Source organism: Diachasma alloeum, unplaced genomic scaffold, assembly GCF_001412515.2.
Source record: "Diachasma alloeum isolate Michigan unplaced genomic scaffold, Dall2.0 Dall_scaffold_00177, whole genome shotgun sequence".
In the NCBI taxonomy this organism is placed as follows: Eukaryota; Metazoa; Arthropoda; class Insecta; order Hymenoptera; family Braconidae; genus Diachasma; species Diachasma alloeum.
In genome coordinates, this window is record NW_021680343.1 from 1,182,072 (window position 1) to 1,201,810 (window position 19,739).

The window sequence follows — 19,739 nt, forward strand, 5'->3', positions numbered from 1 at the left end:
CCCCCCCCCCCCCCTTCCATCCAATTGGAAAGTTACGATCGTGGGGGGAGTCACGAGTTTATAGATAAAATTATGGAAATTTTGGGGTTTTTTGTCTCAAACTGACGACTTTTTTTTGCTCAAATTTTTCGATTCTTAGTCGAGGTAAGTTCTGGGTTTTGTTTTAATTAGTGAAGTTCATTTTATGGAGTGCTCAAACACGTGTGACACCAGCAATGAATTCAACAGGTTTCACATGCACTCGTTCATGAGTTTACCGCAACGAGAGTGAAATTCTTGAGTATAAATCTCTTTTAATTCGACACCCGGAGAAAAATCAAACGCCAGTGAAAGTTGAGGCACAAGTGCAAACAGCGGTCTTGACTGGATTCCCTCGTGTGAAAAAACTCGGTCTTGGGATAGAGGGAAATGAGCGGATTGCCATTCGTCCTAGTAGAGAAACCGCGGCGATAGTCAGGCAGATTTTTGTGTTACTCGAGTTAATTATTGTATACACGAATCGTCAGGTGCATTTCAACCTCATGATTTATTTATCACCCTTTATTTGGACGGAGAGAAATGTTCAGTAAAAATTACGGAACTCTCACTTCACTCACCGATTACGGAATCGACTCAGAAAATTTAAGTGACGACATCGTAATTTTTCACAAGAGATTCAGATAAAAATTACGGAACGCTCCGGAAAAATTCCGTGACAGTTCCGTAAAATTTTCTACAACCACATTTCGCTCCGGAATTACGGAAAAGATACGTAATTTTTATTGATTATTTTTCCAACCCAAATATCGGGCAATATAATTGGCCCATTCGTCATCACGTGGTACAAGCCACAGGGTTTTCAACTGATAATTTTTTGATAATTTTCTCCGGTAGTTGCTATATAAAAAACAAAACATCATGCAGTCGAATTAACCCCTCGTCAAACTGACAGATTGAATTCAATTGTGTCGTTGTGTTAATTATACAATTTTCGTTTCTCAATTGTGAGTTTCGTCTCATGGTCCAATTATATTGCCCGACATTTGGATTGGAAAAATAATCCCCCGAATACCACACGAGCTTCAAAATTAATCGGGCATTTTCCTCAAGCTTCCCTGCATGTAAACAAAGTCGTCAAGTTTTTCAGGAAAAATCACTCGTACTTCGCACTCGTGATTTTTTAACCTGAAAAACTCGACTCTTTCGTTTGTTTGCAACGAATCTATCGGAAAATACCCGATAATTTTGAAGCTCTTGTGGTATTACAAGTGAATATTTCTCTCCGTGTGCGTGGGGAATTGACGGCGAATTGTGTTTCCTGTTCGAAGTGATTTTTTGCACTCGAGTTGATTTCCGAACATTCTCCCCAATGCATAATCAATTTATGAATAAGTGCATAAATACATGGCGAATGACTTTCCAGGGATTTCACAAACAGCAAAACTTTGAATACTTAGACACTTGCTGAGAAAAATGAATAGTCAACGAGTATAGTATTTACCATCGAATGAAATTTTTTCGTGGGAATCGGTGAATACAATGTTGAAGACATTCAATTGGTGCACTAGACCATTAATGTTTAATTAACGTAAAGCGGAAATTATTGGTGTCACACGGCTGCCTTTAAATCACCTGATTATTAATGACCAAGTGAAATTGCACGACACGCGCTGCATACTGAAACTAGTTAAACTGTTGCACGAGGACGTTTCATTCTCTCTCGCATCGAGCCACTGAGTGGATGAAAATATTATTGAAGAGGTAAAACTTGAGATGTAAAATCTAACGGGTCATAATTGACATTCTTACGAACTTTCATGGAGATGGAGAGATGAAAGCTCATGCAATCACAATGTAAGAAAACCACGGATTCTCCAGCCTCGGTGCGTGTCATTAGCTCGAATGATAGAGAGAGAGAGGGAAGAAATAAAAACGATAATTGTCGGGGAATTTTCGCTTCGCGATGGTGAAGTGCAAATGCCTCAAGGCTTCCACGATAAGGAATAAGGAATGGTCAAGTCATATTTACTAATCATTGGGGACAGTCGTGCTGAGGATAGTTGAACGTATTTTCTTTCCATTATTTATGTTTATTCTGGTATTTTTTTTACCGCCAATTGTTTTGCTGTCTTATCATCATTAATCTATGCATTTTTATGGGCCTGAGAGGATGACAGAGAGGATGATTTTCTTTTTCATTTGTTTGATTATAGGTGATGGCGGGCCTTATTAATTCTACGTCGACCTTCTTAGGTAGCGCATATGACTACTACCTCTGGACGCTGTCACTGGCAGGTAAATAAGTTGGTATTTAGTCGTGCAAATGATAATGATGAGAATTCTTGTTTTCTGGGGGATGGAATGTTTCATTTTATTTCTCTGAAGAGGAATAAAAAATGCTTTTATTTATCCCTTCATTTCCAATATTTACATATTGAAAATATTTAATTTTATTGGAAATATTATTATTATTACTCATTATTATTATTTATTTAGAAAAGATAGAGAAGATAGCTAGATTAGTTTATACTGTATCATTTTATTATATTTTTTTCGCCTTTTCCGACTTCAGGATTAGATTAAGTTAATTCGATTCATTCTTATATATTCTTGATATATATATTTTTGGCAACTGTAAAACTGCATTTTTATGACACTGCCGATGAATAACCCATTCAAATATATTTTTGAGTAATGAAAGAATACACATCAATTCGATTACTAGCCTTGTCTTTTGATAGAATGATGAATGTAATGAATGGCATTGAGTGGCAAAAATTAGGGATTGGAGACTGAAATTTTTTTAAAACGGATAATCGGATAGAAAATGGGAAAATTTGTTTTTCTTCATCTGTGTCAGTGGAAACTTTGAATTACTAGTTTTTCTTCAAATATGGGAAGCATATGAATATTGTCAGGTTTTATAATCTCATTTTAACGAGAAGAAATGAAAAATTGCAAAATAACGTGGGCGCACAGCAAAAACGAATGCCTGAATTTCACACACCTTTTGTAGACATTTTTCAGACACTAAAAAACGTCTGAATAAAATGAAAATGTCTGAATTTCAGATGAAAGAAATGAAAAATTTATTTTTTCAATGTCTCCGGAAACTTTTAAAATCGATATCGATGGGTATTTTTTCGCATTACGAAAGAATACCCATGAATTCGATTTCTGTCCTTGTCTTTCTATAGAATAAATAGAATAAACTAAGAATGTTATGCGATTATTATTATGTAATAATAATTGGAAATATTTAATTTTATTCCTCTTGAAGAGGAATAAAAAATGCTTTTATCCATTCCTTCATTTTCCTAACAACAATTTTATTTTTTTTATGAAGACGACAGAACAAGAGGATGGTTACTGGTAGATTCCCCAACTCCAACCCTGCTCTACACGATGGTTTATCTATTCATAGTGTGGGCAGGGCCAAAAATCATGAGAAACAGAAAAGCATTCAAACTGACGTGGCTCCTGGTACCATACAATTTCGCCATGGCGGTCCTCAACGGGTACATCGCAGTCCAGGTACTAATTACAAGTTACATCCCGGCATAATGAACTGAAATACTCAGTGCTAATTTTTCTTTTCAGTTGTTTATAGCATCGACTAAATTGAGGTACAGCTACGTGTGCCAGCCGATAAGGAATACGTGGAGGGCCGAGGAGCTTCAGGTATTGTTTTCTATGATATTCTATAAATTTTTTATTTGTATTTTTTTATTATTTTTTAATAATTCTTATAAATCGTTTTTATTTAAGAATTTTTATAAATCAATATCTGTGTGATTTTTGTGATGCAAAAATTGTTAAAATTAATTCGCGCATTGGCGCAAAAAACAGAATAGAATTCTTATAGAATTCCAATTAATATCGAAAACCCCCTAGGGGGGGTTTATATTTACAAATCATTTTAATGTATTTATAGTCAATTGCATCTGCAAATTTTGTTTTGATGTAATCTGTAATCTTTTAATTTGTTCCTTGAAGATTGCCAATGCCGTCTGGTGGTACTACTTCAGCAAACTCCTAGAGTTCTGCGACACCTTCTTCTTCATATTGAGAAAGAAGGACAATCAACTGAGCTTCCTCCACGTGTACCACCACTCCACAATGTTTTCATTGTGGTGGATTGGAATAAAATGGGTTCCGAGTGGCTCAAGTAAGTAATAAATAAAACGTTTAACTCGATGATTCGTCGTGTGCTGAACGTTTTACCGATAAGCCCCCATTATCTAACCCGTGCGGTTGTTGGGTCTGGAAATATTGGCAACGGTAGATAAATTACGCTAACGTCATATCGGAGAAATTACCGGGGATAATGTGTTTTTGTTTTCTTTTCCTCGTTTTAGCGTTCTTGCCGGCCATGGTCAACAGCTTTATCCACGTGCTCATGTACTCGTATTATGGTCTCGCTGCGTTTGGCCCATCGGTCGCCAAGTACCTCTGGTGGAAGAAGTACTTGACTATTCTTCAGCTCATTCAATTCACAAGTGCTTTGATTCTTGGCGTCAATGGAATCAAGAATGGATGCGACTTTCCACTTTGGATGCAGTATGCTCTCGTCATTTACATGGTCTCTTTCATTGTGCTGTTTGGCAATTTCTATGCCAAGGCCTATATTGCCAAGGTATAATTGCATTTATTGAATCTCTGTTTTTTTACCTGATCATCAGTTTTTTTATCAATATCTTCTTGAGTCCGAAAGTTCTGGGGGGCTTAAGGTACACAGATTTTTCTAGTTTCTTTAGATCTGGAGATTTTCATCGAGAACTGATTGCTTCAATTTGAAATCTCATTTTTCGTGCAATTTTTCATTACGGATGTCCGAGTACTTTTGCTATTTTTTCTCCAGGAATATGCGTTTATACTTCTACACTTTTCTACGTCCGCTGTTTATCTGCGCGTTTTTTTATCGAAATGTTCAAGGGACAATATTTTGGGGAAAAATCAATACACATTCATTCCCTTCTTTTATACAACTTATTCTGTTGAAATATTTTCGGCTCAAATTTTCCAAGTGATTTTGTCTGATTCAAATCATTAATTGATGAAATAATTAATAAATTGTAATTTTGAAAACTACGAGCATTTTTTATAAATTTATAAATTTATAGAAAAATTTATAAATTTATGAAATTTATGAACAATCAATTTTCCCCCATAAAAATCATTTGTTCGGAATCACAAGAAATTTATTCGAATTCAGAATTTTACCAGAAATGTCGCTCTCCCCCAAAACTTCAGAGCCATCATTTTAAAAATTCACATTCCCCTGAATAATGTCTATTCTTTTTCCATTTTCCCAGGGTAAGCAGGTGTACGCGAACCGACAAAGTGCAGCGCTGAAGAAAAAAAAATTGGCTGACGAGCAGGCAACGACAAGCAAAGTGAATGGACGACACAACGGTGTATCCAATGGCGTTACTTCGAAGAAGATCCAGTGAAGAAATAACGTAGTCATTCTACCCATTTTATTCATTTGTCATCAAAAAAGCCTCAAACGAGTCAAGTGACTGAGGTAGCCCGTGGAGACGACACTTTTTCTTTATGCTTATTTCCTTTATTTTTTGTCTCCGTTGTCTGTTGGCCACGAGGGCCCACCGCGCAAGTCATCCTCGTTCCCAATGAGTCTACATTCGAGCCCAGCTCCAATCATTTCTGTTTTCCTTATTTCCTTGTTTTTTCTCTTTCTCTTCGGTTCAGTTTTCTGTCACCCTGAAGTGAGAAATAGAATAATAGGTTGCAACAATTTGTGTATATATTATGTAGGTAGAGTATCTGGGGGGGGGAGGGGGTAGGTCGATGAGGGAAAATTAGACAAACGTGGAGTCAATTATTTCTTGCTTCATGGTGATATTTTTCTTGTTTTTATGGAATAAAGAATAAAAGAAATGATTAATTTAAGCATCGCTCGGTGTGAGCGAGTTAGGGGGTGGTTGAAGAATAATTTATTGTCTTAAATTAATGCTGATTTGCGCAGAAAAAATGATACAACACAGTGAAATCGAATCCACTCGAGAACGTGGCGAGAGTCGAGTCTGTATTTATTGAAAAAGACGAATACCTCGTAATTCTTTTTTCATATCTACTCCAAAATCAGGTGTTAAGGCGTTTGAGGACAATGTGTGCTTCTCATGTCTCACTGCCATAGTCGAATTTGCAGAAATCCGTGAATCAGAATAGTTGAAAGAAAATATTTTGAGGAATATTTAGGATAAAATGCCACCAATGTCTACGTGATTCATTAGCAAATGCTGAATTGACTCATCAGAGCTCCAGTCTTACCCGATTTTTCTACGAAACAAATTAATTGAATAATGGAGAATAAAGAATTCACGAAACGTGTACAAATACCAGGGACTACAATATAAGATTTTGCAATGTTCGATCGTGTATTGAGTCGCAGTAGAAAAGGACAATGTGGATGGAATTCCAGTAATCTGCCATTGATGGGCACAAGTAATACAACTAGATCGTACAAATTAGTTTCTTGTCATGTTTTTGTTTCATTCAGGTAGTCATAAAAATGAATTGTTCATTAGTTTTGAAAATAATCTCGGTCAATTAACAGAAGAAAAATGAAACATTTCGATTGAATTACTGTCTTGTGTGCATTACCACATATATATTTTTCCAAACTGAAAATGCAATCTTAGGCAATAAAATATTGTTATGTTTATCATTGCAGTTGTCAAATGTACATAATTGTTGAATAATTTTTTGTGTCAGTCTCACTTTCTGAATATTACGACTGGCTGCTTTAGATCCACCAGATCCGGGATCTTCTATCTTCTCTTCTTCTTCTTCGGGGATTCTATTTCTTCGGTTTGAACGGGCAACGCTGAATTGACTCCTCAGGAGCCCCATCTTACCCGATTTTTCTACGGAACAAATTAATTGAATAATGGAGAATAAAGAATTCACGAAACGTGAACAAATACCAGAGACTACAATATAAGATTTTCCAATGTTCGATCGTGTATTGAGTCGCAGTAGAAAAGGACAATGTGGATGGAATTCCAGTAATCTGCCATTGATGGGCACAAGTAATACAACTAGATCGTACAAATTAGTTTCTTGTCATGTTTTTGTTTCATTCAGGTAGTCATAAAAATGAATTGTTCATTAGTTTTGAAAATAATCTCGGTCAATTAACAGAAGAAAAATGAAACATTTCGATTGAATTACTGTCTTGTGTGCATTACCACATATATATTTTTCCAAACTGAAAATGCAATCTTAGGCAATAAAATATTGTTATGTTTATCATTGCAGTTGTCAAATGTACATAATTGTTGAATAATTTTTTGTGTCAGTCTCACTTTCTGAATATTACGACTGGCTGCTTTAGATCCACCAGATCCGGGATCTTCTATCTTCTCTTCTTCTTCTTCGGGGATTCTATTTCTTCGGTTTGAACGTCCAACGCTGAATTGACTCCTCAGGAGCCCCATCTTACCCGATTTTTCTACGGAACAAATTAATTGAATAATGGAGAATAAAGAATTCACTAAACGTGAACAAATACCAGGGACTACAATATAAGATTTTCCAATGTTCGATCGTGTATTGAGTCGCAGTAGAAAAGGACAATGTGGATGGAATTCTAGTAATCTGCCATTGATGGGCACAAGTAATACAACTAGATCGTACAAATTAGTTTCTTGTCATGTTTGCTTTCATCCAGGTAGTCATAAAAATGAATTGTTCATTAGTTCTGAAAATAATCTCGGTCAATTAACAGAAGAAAAATGAATCATTTCGATTGAATTACTGTCTTGTGTGCATTACCACATATATATTTTTCCAAACTGAAAATGCAATCTTAGGCAATAAAATATTGTTATGTTTATCATTGCAGTTGTCGACTGTACGTAATTGTTGAATAATTTTCTTGTCATCAGTCTCGGTTTCTCAATATTACGACAGCCAACCAAAGTGACGAAGTTTTGCCGACATAACGCTGCAAGTGGCAAACTAGAGCGAATTCCACCGGTCCAGTGACCTCCTGGATACGTGTGGAGGCGAATAATTCTAATAATTCGTCCATCGGAGACCAGCGGAGGTTCAGCACGAAGCCGTGAAGGTGATAGGCGCGATACAGCTGTCTCAGGTCCTTTTTTTCGAGCTGTCCATCGCCGCGGCTGGATAATTTCATCAGGAATCCTCGGAGGAGAGATATTGCGTGGCGGTTGAAGACCGTTGTGAGGCCCATTCCACTCCGCCACTGCGATAGTCTATCTTTCAAGTGGGCCTCTATCTCCAGGTGCGCATCTTTATCCTCGTCGGCGTCTCTCATTGCACCTTCTGTCTCGAGGATTTGCGGCTCGTGCAGTGCCGCTGTGGAAGAGCTGCCACACGGCTGCCAGTCTTTTGGGGTTTTCGGGTTGAATTTCACGTTTGATATGCTTGTGGTTTTCTGGAGGTTTTTCCAGACCTGAAAACCATGCGCGCGAAGCAAACGTCATTTTCGCAGTTTAGTTTCGGAAAGGATTTTCACAAAATTGTTTCAACATCGATATTACATAGTTTTGGCCGAAATTTGTGGGACACTTCTTTGAAATTTTTATAAATTAACTGTTTCAATGGAATTTTTAGGAATTTCGGCGTTGAACACCCACAGTTTGAGGGAAAAATCAATGAAAATTGCGAATTTCAGGCCAATTATTCCATAGAAATTAATGGAAAAGGTAAAAATTCAGGTAAATTAATTTTTCAACTTTCAAGTAATCGAAAAGTCGATGTTATTCGTCACTGAAGATTCAGTTTTCGTTGAAAATTCATGTAAGTTGGAAAGAATGTCACGAAATATTTTAAACGTCGATGTTACGTAGTTTTGGCTGAAATTTTAAGGAATTTCGTGATTTTACATCCACAATTTGATGGAAACATCAATAAATACTGCCAATTTCAGTTCAATTATTCCATAAAAATTAATAGAAAGCATAACAATCCGGGTAAATATAATTTTCATCTTCCAATTGATCGAAAATTCAATGTTATTTGTCACTGAATATTCATTTTTTGTTGATAATTCAAGTAAGTTGGCAAATTTTCGTCTTCATGCTGCTCAAAAATTTGGAATCTCATGATTGTCTCCCTATCAATTGAATTTCAATAGTTTTTTCATGCTCTATAATAATGACAATATAAGATCTGCACGAATCAATATTATATTTATATCGATTTTGTGCTAAAACTCTGCGCCGTGTACCATCTATAAGGCAAATTTTCAGAAAAACATGGGAACTTTGAGCTTCAATATATAATTACGGGTAACACTGAACACAAAAAATCTCACGGAACTTCTTCAAGTTACCAATCTACATCAGTCTTGATTTTTTTCAGATCTTTCCGAGATCTGTCAAATTTATCGTTATTCCGATTTATACGGGTGCGGCGCGGCGCTTACGGACGCTTGCGGATGTTAATGCACGGAGAGAAATGTTCAGTAAAAATTACAGAACTCAATTCGCTCACCGATTACGTAATCGACTCCGAAAATTTAAGTGACGGTATCGTAATTTTTCACAGGAGATTCAGTTAAAAATTACGGAACACTCTGGAAAAATTCCCTGAGAGTTCCGTAAAATTTCCTACAACCACATTTTGCTCCGGAATTACGGAAAAATTACCAGAAAAAAGACGTAAAAATTACGTTTCAAACCGTAATCTGGGAGCGAAGTAAAATTCAATAAAAAGTGTCAATCGTCACGTAAATTCTACGATCTGTTCCGTAAAAATTACTCATCCGTCCGACGCCTCACGACTAGCCATGAGTCTCCGTGAGGGGGGGATTTTAACAACACGTTCCGTAATTTTTCCGGAACTTTTCGTAAAAATTCTTAAACATCCAAGAATTTTCATGTTCTGAGGCATAACAAGTCTTGAAGTTTCTGTTAGATTTTACAACTTCCAGAAAAATTACGTGACATTTTCTTATTTTTTCGGTGACAGACACGAAAATTTACTGAACGTTTCAGATTTATTCTCATATATTCCTATAGAAATTCACTGAAAACGATTCTCGCTTGCGCATTACGTGAAATGTTCCGTAATTTTTATTGAATATTTCTCTCCGTGTGTGTAAAAAATAATGATACTTCACCCGAAAATCATGTGAACTTACATTCTGATGATTAATCAGTCTCAAAGCCTTGATAATCGAGCACCTAGAGTCCCCAAAATTATACTGATCGCCGTTCTCAGGATCCCACAGGACATTCTCCCGTTTTTCATTAATCGAAACGACAAAAGCCGCCCAGTTTCTCGCCTGAGAGCTGGCGATCAAAACGTAAACCTCGAGCCCCAAGCCCCGAAGGAGAGTGGCTAACAACGCGGCCCGTCCAAAGTGATCGATCTTATTGAGTTTCAAGGCTTGTCTGGGTGTCAGTGGCCCGTACTGCGAGGGCAACGGAGTCAGCAGCATCGCGAGTCTCGCGGCATCTTCGGGGGTCTCGGTCCCCGGAATTTTGTAGGGGATCACTAGACACCGTTGAAGGGCTCTCGATAAATTGTCCAGGGAGCTCATCTCCGAGGTCTCTCCACTCGTATGTCTCTCCATCCTCATCAGAATGTAGATCCTAGTGTACGAGCGGACTGGACTCGCCTGGACGTACCCCAGGCGGACGACTGGACTGCTCAGGGCCGACAAACCGATCCACTTCTCGACTTCCTGGTAATTCCTGGGGGACTCCAGGGGAATGAGGGCTTCCCCAAGCCACTGGAGGCCCCACACGGGGTGCTGGTCGTAAAGAGACAATTTTATGCTGGAATTCCGCCCTCTTGACGGTATCCCGAAGTGCATCGTCTGCTGCCAGACCGGGGCTGCTCCCTCGGAGGCCGACGTCGTCTGTCTCAACTCGCCCCATTGGATCTGCACGATTGGCTGCACTAGGGCTGACTCTTCACGAACAGGCACCTGGAAAATCATTTTCGGAATACCCGAGGCCATTCTATTGAAGATTTCCCCAAATTTGAGGCAATTTTTTTAGTGGGTAATGGCCGATAGAAAATATTTTATTGGGAAAATCAGCAGAACTTCATCTTTCTATACAACTTTTTGTTTTGAAACATTTTCTATAGGAATTCCTTGACAAGAATTTTCTGAATTTTTTACAATCTATTTTTTTTTTATTTAAAAAAATTAAACACTTTAGAAAGTTGAACCGGAGATCTCTCTTTTGAGACATTTTCGATAGAAATTCCTTGACATAAATTTTCGGAATTTTTTCTGCTCCATTTTTTTTATTTTTCATTTAAAGAAAATTTAAACACTTTAAAAAGTTGAACCGGAGAATTTTCTTTTGATACATTTTCTATAGCAATTTCTTGACATGAATTTCCTGAATTTTTTTCACTCTATTTTTCTGTTTTTTATTTTTAAAAAAAAACATTAAACACTTTTAAAAGTTGAACCGAGAAATTTTCTTTTGAGATATTTTTTGTAGAAATTCCTTGACATGAACGTTCGAAATTTTTTCCAATCTATTTTTCTTTGTTTTTCATTTTTTTTTTAATTTAAAAACTTCGAAAAGTCAAGCCGAGGAATTTTTATAGACAATATCTGAATAAAATAAGTTGTGTAGAAAAATTGAATTCTATTGATGCTTTCTGTAAAACATTTTCCATCGAAAATTTCTATTGCAAAAAAACCTCAGTTTTGACTAATTACCGAGATTTATACGATATTAAATTGAACATCGCATTAATTAATCTGTCTCCATTAAAATAAAAATCCTCGATTACTCTACACACCTCCACGCCCCTTAACACAGTTATCGTGAGGACCTCGTCCCTTCCCCCCCGGAATTTCGGGCCTGACGTGCCTGACGAGGGCCTGAGGGGTCTCCTGGCCTGCAGCCAGTTCCCGAAGGAAATATCCCAGAGGGACATGAACGAGAACACCGGCTGCTCCAGGATCACCAGGTCCGGGAGCTTCTCTCTCTCCTTCTTCTTCGGTTTCAGTGACTCTATTTCCTCAGTCTGGAGGGTCAGCGCCGGCTCCTCCAGGGTGAAGTACCCCACGTGCTTTTTCCGGACGTTTCTCCGAGCTTTCCGGAGAGAGAGACAGTTCTGTGGGTCGTTCGGGTCATTCGTGGGTTTGTAAGAGAGTATCTGTGGTTCCGAGGGCTCAGGGCTCCCCTGGGTTGACAGAGACATCGTGTACATCACCGTTCCGGAGTGCGAGACGCCCGAATGATCGGTGATCGAGAAATCAATCTCCAATTTTTTATCTCTGACGCATCGCGTCGGCAGGGGAAAGGGTAAATCACTGCAGCAGCCGTCGCGGGACTGCACTCGCAGCGATAAATTGCTGGACTCTGAGGAGTTATTCACCAGTAATTTGTACAACTTACGATTGAAGGGACTCACTATTTTACATATCACTTTATCCTGGAATAGAACTGATACCGAATTTATTTCCAAGGGTTTTAATTGAGATGCCGAGGTGATCGTCACCTCGCGGATGCCGATCTCCAGGAGTTTCTGGGGGATCTGGGGGACCCTCTGGGTGTCCATGGCTCGTTGGTGACCCAGTTGGTAGGGCTTCACTGCACTGTGGGTTAACGGACCCGTTGGTGACACGTAGAGGCCATCCTCTGAGGGTTTGTCATCCTCGGGGGATGGTCGAGACTTGGCGCGGACTTTCTGGATTACTGACTCGTCGGCCGGCGTTTCGAGTCTCGGATGCGCGTAACACAGGGTCAGTTTCTTGGGTTTCTTCCTGTGGAGGCGCGGGGAGGGACCCGCGATGAAATCTATGTGCCTTGACATTAGGTGGAAATTGGACGGGGCGAGAGATGAATGTAAACGAGAATGTAAACGGGGGTTGAGAAACTGGGGATAATGGGAGTGAATGGGGGTGGGACTAGCCCACGCGGGATGTATTTGTTGTCGACGACGGGACTATGGCAACGGGGCAGGTGGTGCTAACTGTGGAGTTCATAAATTCCCTCGTATTTATCCATTCGAGTTTTGAAAATTCACAATTTCAGGGGAAAATCAATGAAAACTGTGAATTTCAGGGCAATCATTTCTTCCCTGGTAAAACAGTCCGATTATTTCCGACCGCATGATAAAAAATGAATCGGCGTTAATGATGTTTCTGTCTTTGCGCATTAAATTTCGATTGGCTGGTAGGTAGAGTTTGGAGTTTGAGAAAATTATGAGAATTAATAGGATCAAGGGTATGTGGCCGTTATTGTCCGATTACTTTCCAAAAAAGTGGTGGATAGATCTCATATTACGCATATAAATATTTAAATAAATATTAAATATTTATATGCTCTGATATTTAAATAAATATTAAATATTTATTTAAATATCAGAGCGGGCAGGTTTTTTTAATATCTCGGAATTTATCGGGCAATTCATTTTTTATCACCCAGTCGGAAATAATCGGATTGTTTTACCAGGGTTGAAGATTGATGAAAAGTAGGGAACATCGGGTGATTATACTTTTGGAGTTTTTGTTGATTTAACAGTCGATGTAATTTGAGGAAGTATTGTCCTTTTGTCGCACAAAAATTTGGAATTTCAGGAGATTTCAAGTGAAATTTCATGATTTTTTTCCTCCTAAATCGAATTCCGAGGTCTTGAACAATATCTTCTTTTGATACCCTCAGTGATCCAGTTATGGAACGTGCACCGGTTATGGAATCAGCGTTACCTTTACCCGAAAATCCATGTGACTATATATTCACTGTGATGAACGAAGTTTAATGAAAACTATGAACTGCACACTTTCTCTGAAGCCAAGAATATCTATCTATTCATCAATACGTCTAAGCTATTGAAAACAATACGGTTCCATAACTGAGCCTCGTTTCTTAAGGGGTCAACGACCGTGATTGATGACTCAAAAAATGTGCATTTTATGAAAAAAAAAACGCAGAAGCACTTTGTTATCAGAAAAGCATGGTTTGCTATCAACAAAATAACAGCAGAAAGTGATTTTGTATTAATTTGTTCATGAACAACTCCATTTGTTTAAAACAACAGACATTTTAACACTCTGATAAAATTCTGAAAAACCATACGATGCAACCCCACCCCAGAAAAAAATAATTATCTCCGTTTCCATAAACTTTGCAGATCTTTATTTATTCATACAAATAAACATTCAATCGGTAGTAATAAGTTCACTTGTCTAGATCAACAATTGAGCTCTCCTCAATAAGTAAGAAAGGAACCTTAGACCTACATAATATTTATGTATAATAAATTTATTAAGCCCTCTACAGTCTCGACCACAGACCGTAGTACGCCAAAATTATCACCAAGTATTGCTTTCAAAAATGCATTATTTCCTCTACATATCGCTGTAGTCAAAATAATCTCAATAAACAAATAAAAATGCGTAAAAAATAAAACAATGAAACGTATTAGATATTAACTGCTGACTTATTCTCACATATAAAGGATCAAGAGCCAACGATGCGTACAACAAAAAAAAAATGGGGGAGAAAAAAAATGTGCGAGCAAGATTGCATAATAAATGCCGTTATGTTTTCTCTCATTTAATCTCATTTAACTCTAGTATTAATTCGATATACTCTGTTCATTTGGTATTTCAGCCTTGCTCTCCTTTCTACCGAATACAATCGAGTAATCGCAGGGGAATAAATGATTGGGAATTATGTATAAACAATATTCGACATTTTCTCACAGAGAATAAGCATTGATTCTTACTTTGAATTGATAGTGTCTAGGTGATAGAGTCTAGGGTATTAGAAATGATCGAGTTTAACGAGTATATGATCCGACGTGGGCTCTGGCAGTTTGACGTCCAGCCAATCGCTGCTGGACGTTGCATCAACGTCTATAGCTTTTAGGGCTAGTTTGTGAGCTGGTGTTGCATTGTGGGGGATCCTTAGGTCAACTGGAACCTTGAACTCGAGTCCTCGTGGTCCACACTCCACTACGGGACTTAATAAAGATTCACCTGCAACACAAATTCAATTTTTTTCAATTGATAAACAGAATCGGGATGGGGAGAGCAGTTGAGTTATTTCGTTCGAAAAAGATAAATGATGACAGCAATCAGGAATGTACATACACTATTCGAATTATTATTATTATTATTATTATTTATTATTCTAATTAAAACACAAAAAATTAATACGTAGAAAATTAATTACGTGTTTTAATATTTTATTAATAATTAAATATTAAAACACGTAAATATTATAAATATTTATTATTATTCATTATTCTAATTATTTTAATAATTAGAATAATAAATAATAATAATAAAAATAATTCTAATAGTATTAGATGGAATTCATCTTTATTTTAGGCTAAAATTTTTAGAAACTTGAAACAAAAATGTAGAAAAATATCTACAAAAATTATGCACAATGTCATCATTTTGTTTTTTTTTTCACAAATGAAAGCCCACAAATGAATGGAGATGTGAATGAGTTCGACCACAAGCGTGATTTATCATTATTAATTAGCAAGCTCACCCTGGTGCATTGGCGGTGAGATAGATGTGCGACGATGATCGTTGTTATGTGATTCAATAGCATGCGGAGTTGTGACCGCGAAGTAGATCTCTTGTCGTGTATTTGGGGCTAGTGCACCCGGGGGTATTGTTAAACTGACCCCACCCGGTCCCTCGAGGACACCACCCTCGCTATCGAACAACCCACGTGCCACCCCAGTGCTCCTAGACCAACCGCCACCCGTTAATTTATTTATTATTTTTGGGGGAGTGTGAACGAGAGTAAATTTAACTCAGACACATTTCTTTTAATTTTTTTTTCAAGTCAAGGCGAAAGCAGAGCCATATAAAGGTCCTCATTAAATTCTTCTCGATCTCCCGAAGTGGTGATATGAAATCAGTCAATTCTACTCAGAATTCAGTTTCTTTTCTTATAAGGCCTTCTTTTGCAGATTTATTATTCTCTCGTTATTTATTTTCACTCATTATCTTTTACGAGGATGTGGACAGTTGAGTATGAAAACTAGACGAGTCAATTTCTCTCAGACAAAAAACGAATCTAAAATTCAATTGAAATGATGGAATTAACCCACACTGAGAGAAAAACGACAAAGTTCTTAAACAAGTCTTACTTGTGCCCAGTGTTGCCAGATCGTGACGTCACCCCATTTAAAATTGTACAGGTTTTGGCTATAAATCGCCAAAATCTGGCAACCCTGCAGTTGTGCCTAGAAAATGGTTTTTTGAAAATTATCAAAAAAGGATTTTTTAGTGCCAAACATGCAGAGAGTGCGCCGGAATGAAAAACTTTTGTCGCAAAAATAGATTTAGTAGTTGAAAAAAAATTGCATTCTCTGTACACGCAAGAAATGTCATTTCTAGCACTACTCCTTCGTTATTCGATACTCCCATACGTATTTTGCTCCCGAAAAATTTTTGTTTTATGCGAAACAAGGGATAGTAGTTTTTCGTTTCGGTTGTCTAATAATCACAGACAAGAAATGAACCCTTAAATGAAACAATAATAATGATATAATAGCGATCTTGTAAATTAGGGATAAAATATTTGTTGATAAATTTCCCTCTATATGAGATATTTTCATCCTGAAAAGGCACCGTCTGGTGTGAATTATCCGCCTCTTGAGCCAAATATTTCGTTGCTGTCGAAAGCAGAACAATTATTCATGTTTGAGACTTTCAAATTCGAACCAAACAAACTCTTTTTTGGCAATTTTCAACTAGCGATTTTGTTTGACAACGTGTTTGGTTTTCTCTCAGTGCAGTCGATTCTATTCGAAATTCAGTTCTTGCTAAACATACACAAAATGAAGGAAGTAGTGAAAAATCTCAAGAAGAGAAGTTCTTTATAAAAATCTTTCCATCGCTCTTGAATCCGAGCAATATTCATGAGGACGTGGGGCCGAAGTTAATGTGAGTGAAATTGTTTATTCTCTCAGTGCTACACGATTGTCTATTCTATTCAAATATCCTTGAGGATTTTATCGAGTTCACCATTCATCGATTTTATCATTCATTCAAAACAGTAAAAAAATAATGAAGACTAGGCTACGAAGTTAGTACGACCTTGAATAATTGTTATTAATCAAGAAAGTATGTTAATGACGGGAAAATTTATAATTTATTCAAGTGAGTTCTCACGCTGTTGATTTACCTGACATTGTGATGATGCAGCGGTGGTTTTCGGTACAATTCGAAAGCACTCCCTCGTTGCTCGCGACTCCCAGCCAGATCCAATCCACTGGCCTCGCGATTGTGCCCGGAATTCCCTCCCGAGGGATGAACTGTACCCACGTGACTGTTGCTGTGGCTGTGCCCATTGACATTCGCTGTGTTGCGATTATGCGTGTGCCCCAGTGTGAGCTGACCCACGCTGTTGCTGTGAGAGTGGGCGGTTATCGGTGGATTGGAATGTGGATGAGTGTGACTGAGGGAATGACTGTGATTTGGTGGCGTGTGATTGTGGGTGTGATTGGAATTCATCAGGTAATTTCCATCGTTGCGGTTCGGTGGAGGGATGTTGTAGTAGTACTGTCCACTATTGCGCTGCATGTTTCCACCGTTTTCAGTCTGAATAGGGAGATATTTTCTGATGAGGATTTTTTTTAACAATAGGGGAGGGTAGGGTAAAATGGACACTTTTGACTCTTTTAAAAATATTCATAACTCAGAAACAGATTTATCAATTGAGCTCAGTCTGAGCTCATCACAAAGAGGAATCATTGTTTTTCAATTAAAAAATAAAAATCATTTCATTTCATGAACAATTCAACACGCCATGAATATTTTAAAAAAAGTCAAGTGTCCGTACCCTACCCTCCCCTACACTCCAGGAAATGAATATTCGCAGGCGAAGATGGATTGGAATATTAGAATTTTTTGAAATTCGAGGAACAGCTGCTTCCGTTTAGGATGACATTATTCATCAAATTTGTCATTAATTTTGGAAATTCATCCAATTTGCGTACTTCATTTTATGCGGTATTGCAATTTCGATGACATTTTGAATTAAGCATCACATTTCGTGAGTGTGAAAATACAGAATGCAAATTGCAGGAATAATTTCCTAAAAGTGTACTTTTTTAAATTAAGGATATCCAAGTATTTTTTACAGTTCGGTATTCAACCATTTTCAATCATCAAATTTGTCAATTAAATTGCGTGAGAAAAATTTGAAAAAAAATCATCAATATTCAGCGTCATTCAAATTACATTTTGCAAAAAAATTATTATTTTTGAAAACATTCTTTGTTTATAAATAAATAATTATAATTTATTTATTGATTCATTTATTTATTAGACTCCGAAGACATGATTTTCATTGTGGGAAATTGATTGTTTATAAATTATTTATAGCAAAAACTGGTATTTGTATATTAAAAAAGTTTCTATTTTTTAATTATTTTATGAATCTCCCTCCGAAAGGAAAATTTCTCATATTTTTATATTTTCAAAATGTTTTCTAACGATTCAATATCAAGATGCAAATTCAGGCCTGCAAAATTAAAAAAATAAAATCATTGTCAAGTGTCCGGAAAAGTATTTCACTGGAGAAAAAATAGTGAAAGTACTTGGATATCCTTGCAGAATCCACCGAGTCTCGATATACGATGAATGCGGAGTCTCGTAATATTCGCGAAGCAAAATTATTTTTTAAAACACAAACTATGATTTAAAACAAAAAAATTCTTCTTCAATCAAGAATGTATCTTTTCAAATTAAAAAAGAAAATATTTTCAATCGAACAATATGAGAAGTTTGAGATATTTCATGCATTGTTTAAATGACAATATCAAATACATTTACCCCATTATGAAGATGTGAAGCATTCATGGAGTAACTCTTGGCATGTTGATACATGCTCCCCCCGTTGCTCTCATCCTGAACGATCGGCTGCTGTGGGGGACGATAGTTCTTGGGTTTCGGGGGTGGTACGGGCTTGTAAGTGCCCCCGGACGGTTTTCCCGGTGTCGTGGGTATCACTTTGTTATGCTCTCCCGTTCGGCTGGAATGCGAAAAGAAAATCTAGCACATGGTGGGAGCAGAGGAAATTGAACGGGGATTAATGATTGAATGATTGAATGATCTCTTTCTAGACTAATGTATCTCGACGGGATATGTAAATTCTATAAGCTCTTCGCATTGGTCGAGGTTTCCGCGCCACCGCTCTGATGCAATGTACAATCATTGGATTAATCTCGCATGTTGAGAATAACATCAGGAGTGAAGTGGTAAGTCTTAATATAATTAGACAAATCCGGTTTTTTTTTAATCATGTATTTATCTCGGAATGGAGTGGTTTTGAAATATCATTGGACTTTTTCACAGATCAGTACAGCCCCAAGAAAAAAAAATATCGACTTTTTCCTCTGATGCCTCGCATTACCGAGAGAATTCTATAATTAGTGGATGCACGAACAATTTGAAGATTTTTGTTGATTTTTGATTGATCTCATTCGTAATAATTGTAAAAAAAACCTCGTAAATATTTCTTGTACATCAATATATTTAAAAAAATATCTTGACATTCATATGCAATTTCCCTTATTAGTCTGTGTGCAAACAATGTTTTCGCATTTCGTAATTATTTGTACGGACTTTGAAACTGATTAATTATAATTTTGGATGAATGAGTGAAATTAATTTGACGTAAGAAATAAATATTTTGATTTATATCGTCAGATCGTTAGTTACAATGATAAATTATCCATTCACTATTTCCTCTTTATCGGACTTATTTTTTAATCTTCATTAAAAACGCTCTTCGAAAATCTTCAGTTTTTTT

At 37.1% G+C, this 19,739-nt stretch overlaps 3 protein-coding genes across 9 annotated transcripts in view; 1 reads left to right on the forward strand and 2 right to left on the reverse strand.

The window, feature by feature from the left end:
* Positions 1 to 7,843, forward strand: part of LOC107038208 (elongation of very long chain fatty acids protein 4) — a 21,197-nt gene extending 13,354 nt beyond the window's left edge. For 3 of the 4 annotated variants that reach the window (XM_015257189.1, XM_015257162.1, XM_015257172.2), the window contains exons 2-7: positions 2,193 to 2,274; positions 3,326 to 3,513; positions 3,580 to 3,660; positions 3,976 to 4,147; positions 4,338 to 4,615; positions 5,295 to 7,843. In XM_015257189.1, the coding sequence (XP_015112675.1) occupies positions 2,196 to 2,274; positions 3,326 to 3,513; positions 3,580 to 3,660; positions 3,976 to 4,147; positions 4,338 to 4,615; positions 5,295 to 5,432 (936 nt within the window). In that variant the 5' untranslated portion in view covers positions 2,193 to 2,195 and the 3' untranslated portion in view covers positions 5,433 to 7,843. Of the gene's footprint in view, positions 1 to 1,818; positions 1,834 to 2,192; positions 2,275 to 3,325; positions 3,514 to 3,579; positions 3,661 to 3,975; positions 4,148 to 4,337; positions 4,616 to 5,294 lie in introns of those variants that run through there. The other variant, XM_015257182.1, reaches the window with a different exon arrangement.
* Positions 7,844 to 7,847: 4 nt separating this feature from the next.
* LOC107038201 lies at positions 7,848 to 12,765 on the reverse strand. The gene is made up of 3 exons (XM_015257148.1): positions 11,746 to 12,765; positions 10,118 to 10,909; positions 7,848 to 8,425 (listed from the first exon to the last, which is right to left on the reverse strand). The coding sequence occupies exons 1-3, from the start codon at positions 12,763 to 12,765 to the stop codon at positions 7,889 to 7,891; spliced, it is 2,349 nt and encodes a 782-aa protein (XP_015112634.1). The 3' UTR covers positions 7,848 to 7,888.
* A 1,302-nt stretch (positions 12,766 to 14,067) lies between these two features.
* LOC107037888 (tight junction protein ZO-1) overlaps positions 14,068 to 19,739 on the reverse strand; it is a 63,894-nt gene continuing 58,222 nt past the window's right edge. For 3 of the 4 annotated variants that reach the window (XM_015256703.1, XM_015256695.1, XM_015256721.1), the window contains 4 exons: positions 18,761 to 18,959; positions 17,109 to 17,524; positions 15,459 to 15,661; positions 14,068 to 14,935 (listed from right to left, as the gene is read on the reverse strand). In XM_015256703.1, the coding sequence (XP_015112189.1) occupies positions 14,721 to 14,935; positions 15,459 to 15,661; positions 17,109 to 17,524; positions 18,761 to 18,959 (1,033 nt within the window). In that variant the 3' untranslated portion in view covers positions 14,068 to 14,720. The remainder of the gene's footprint in view (positions 14,936 to 15,458; positions 15,662 to 17,108; positions 17,525 to 18,760; positions 18,960 to 19,739) is intronic. The other variant, XM_015256712.1, reaches the window with a different exon arrangement.

Coding starts and splice junctions, on each gene's coding strand:
- LOC107038201 (XM_015257148.1), bottom strand. CDS start 12,765: ATGTCAAGGCACATAGATTTCATCGCGGGTCCCTCCCCGCGCCTCCAC. Junction 10,910..11,745: donor CTGTGTTAAGGGGCGTGGAG/GTGTGTAGAGTA, acceptor ATGATTTTCCAG/GTGCCTGTTCGTGAAGAGTC. Junction 8,426..10,117: donor GACTGATTAATCATCAGAAT/GTAAGTTCACAT, acceptor CATGGTTTTCAG/GTCTGGAAAAACCTCCAGAA.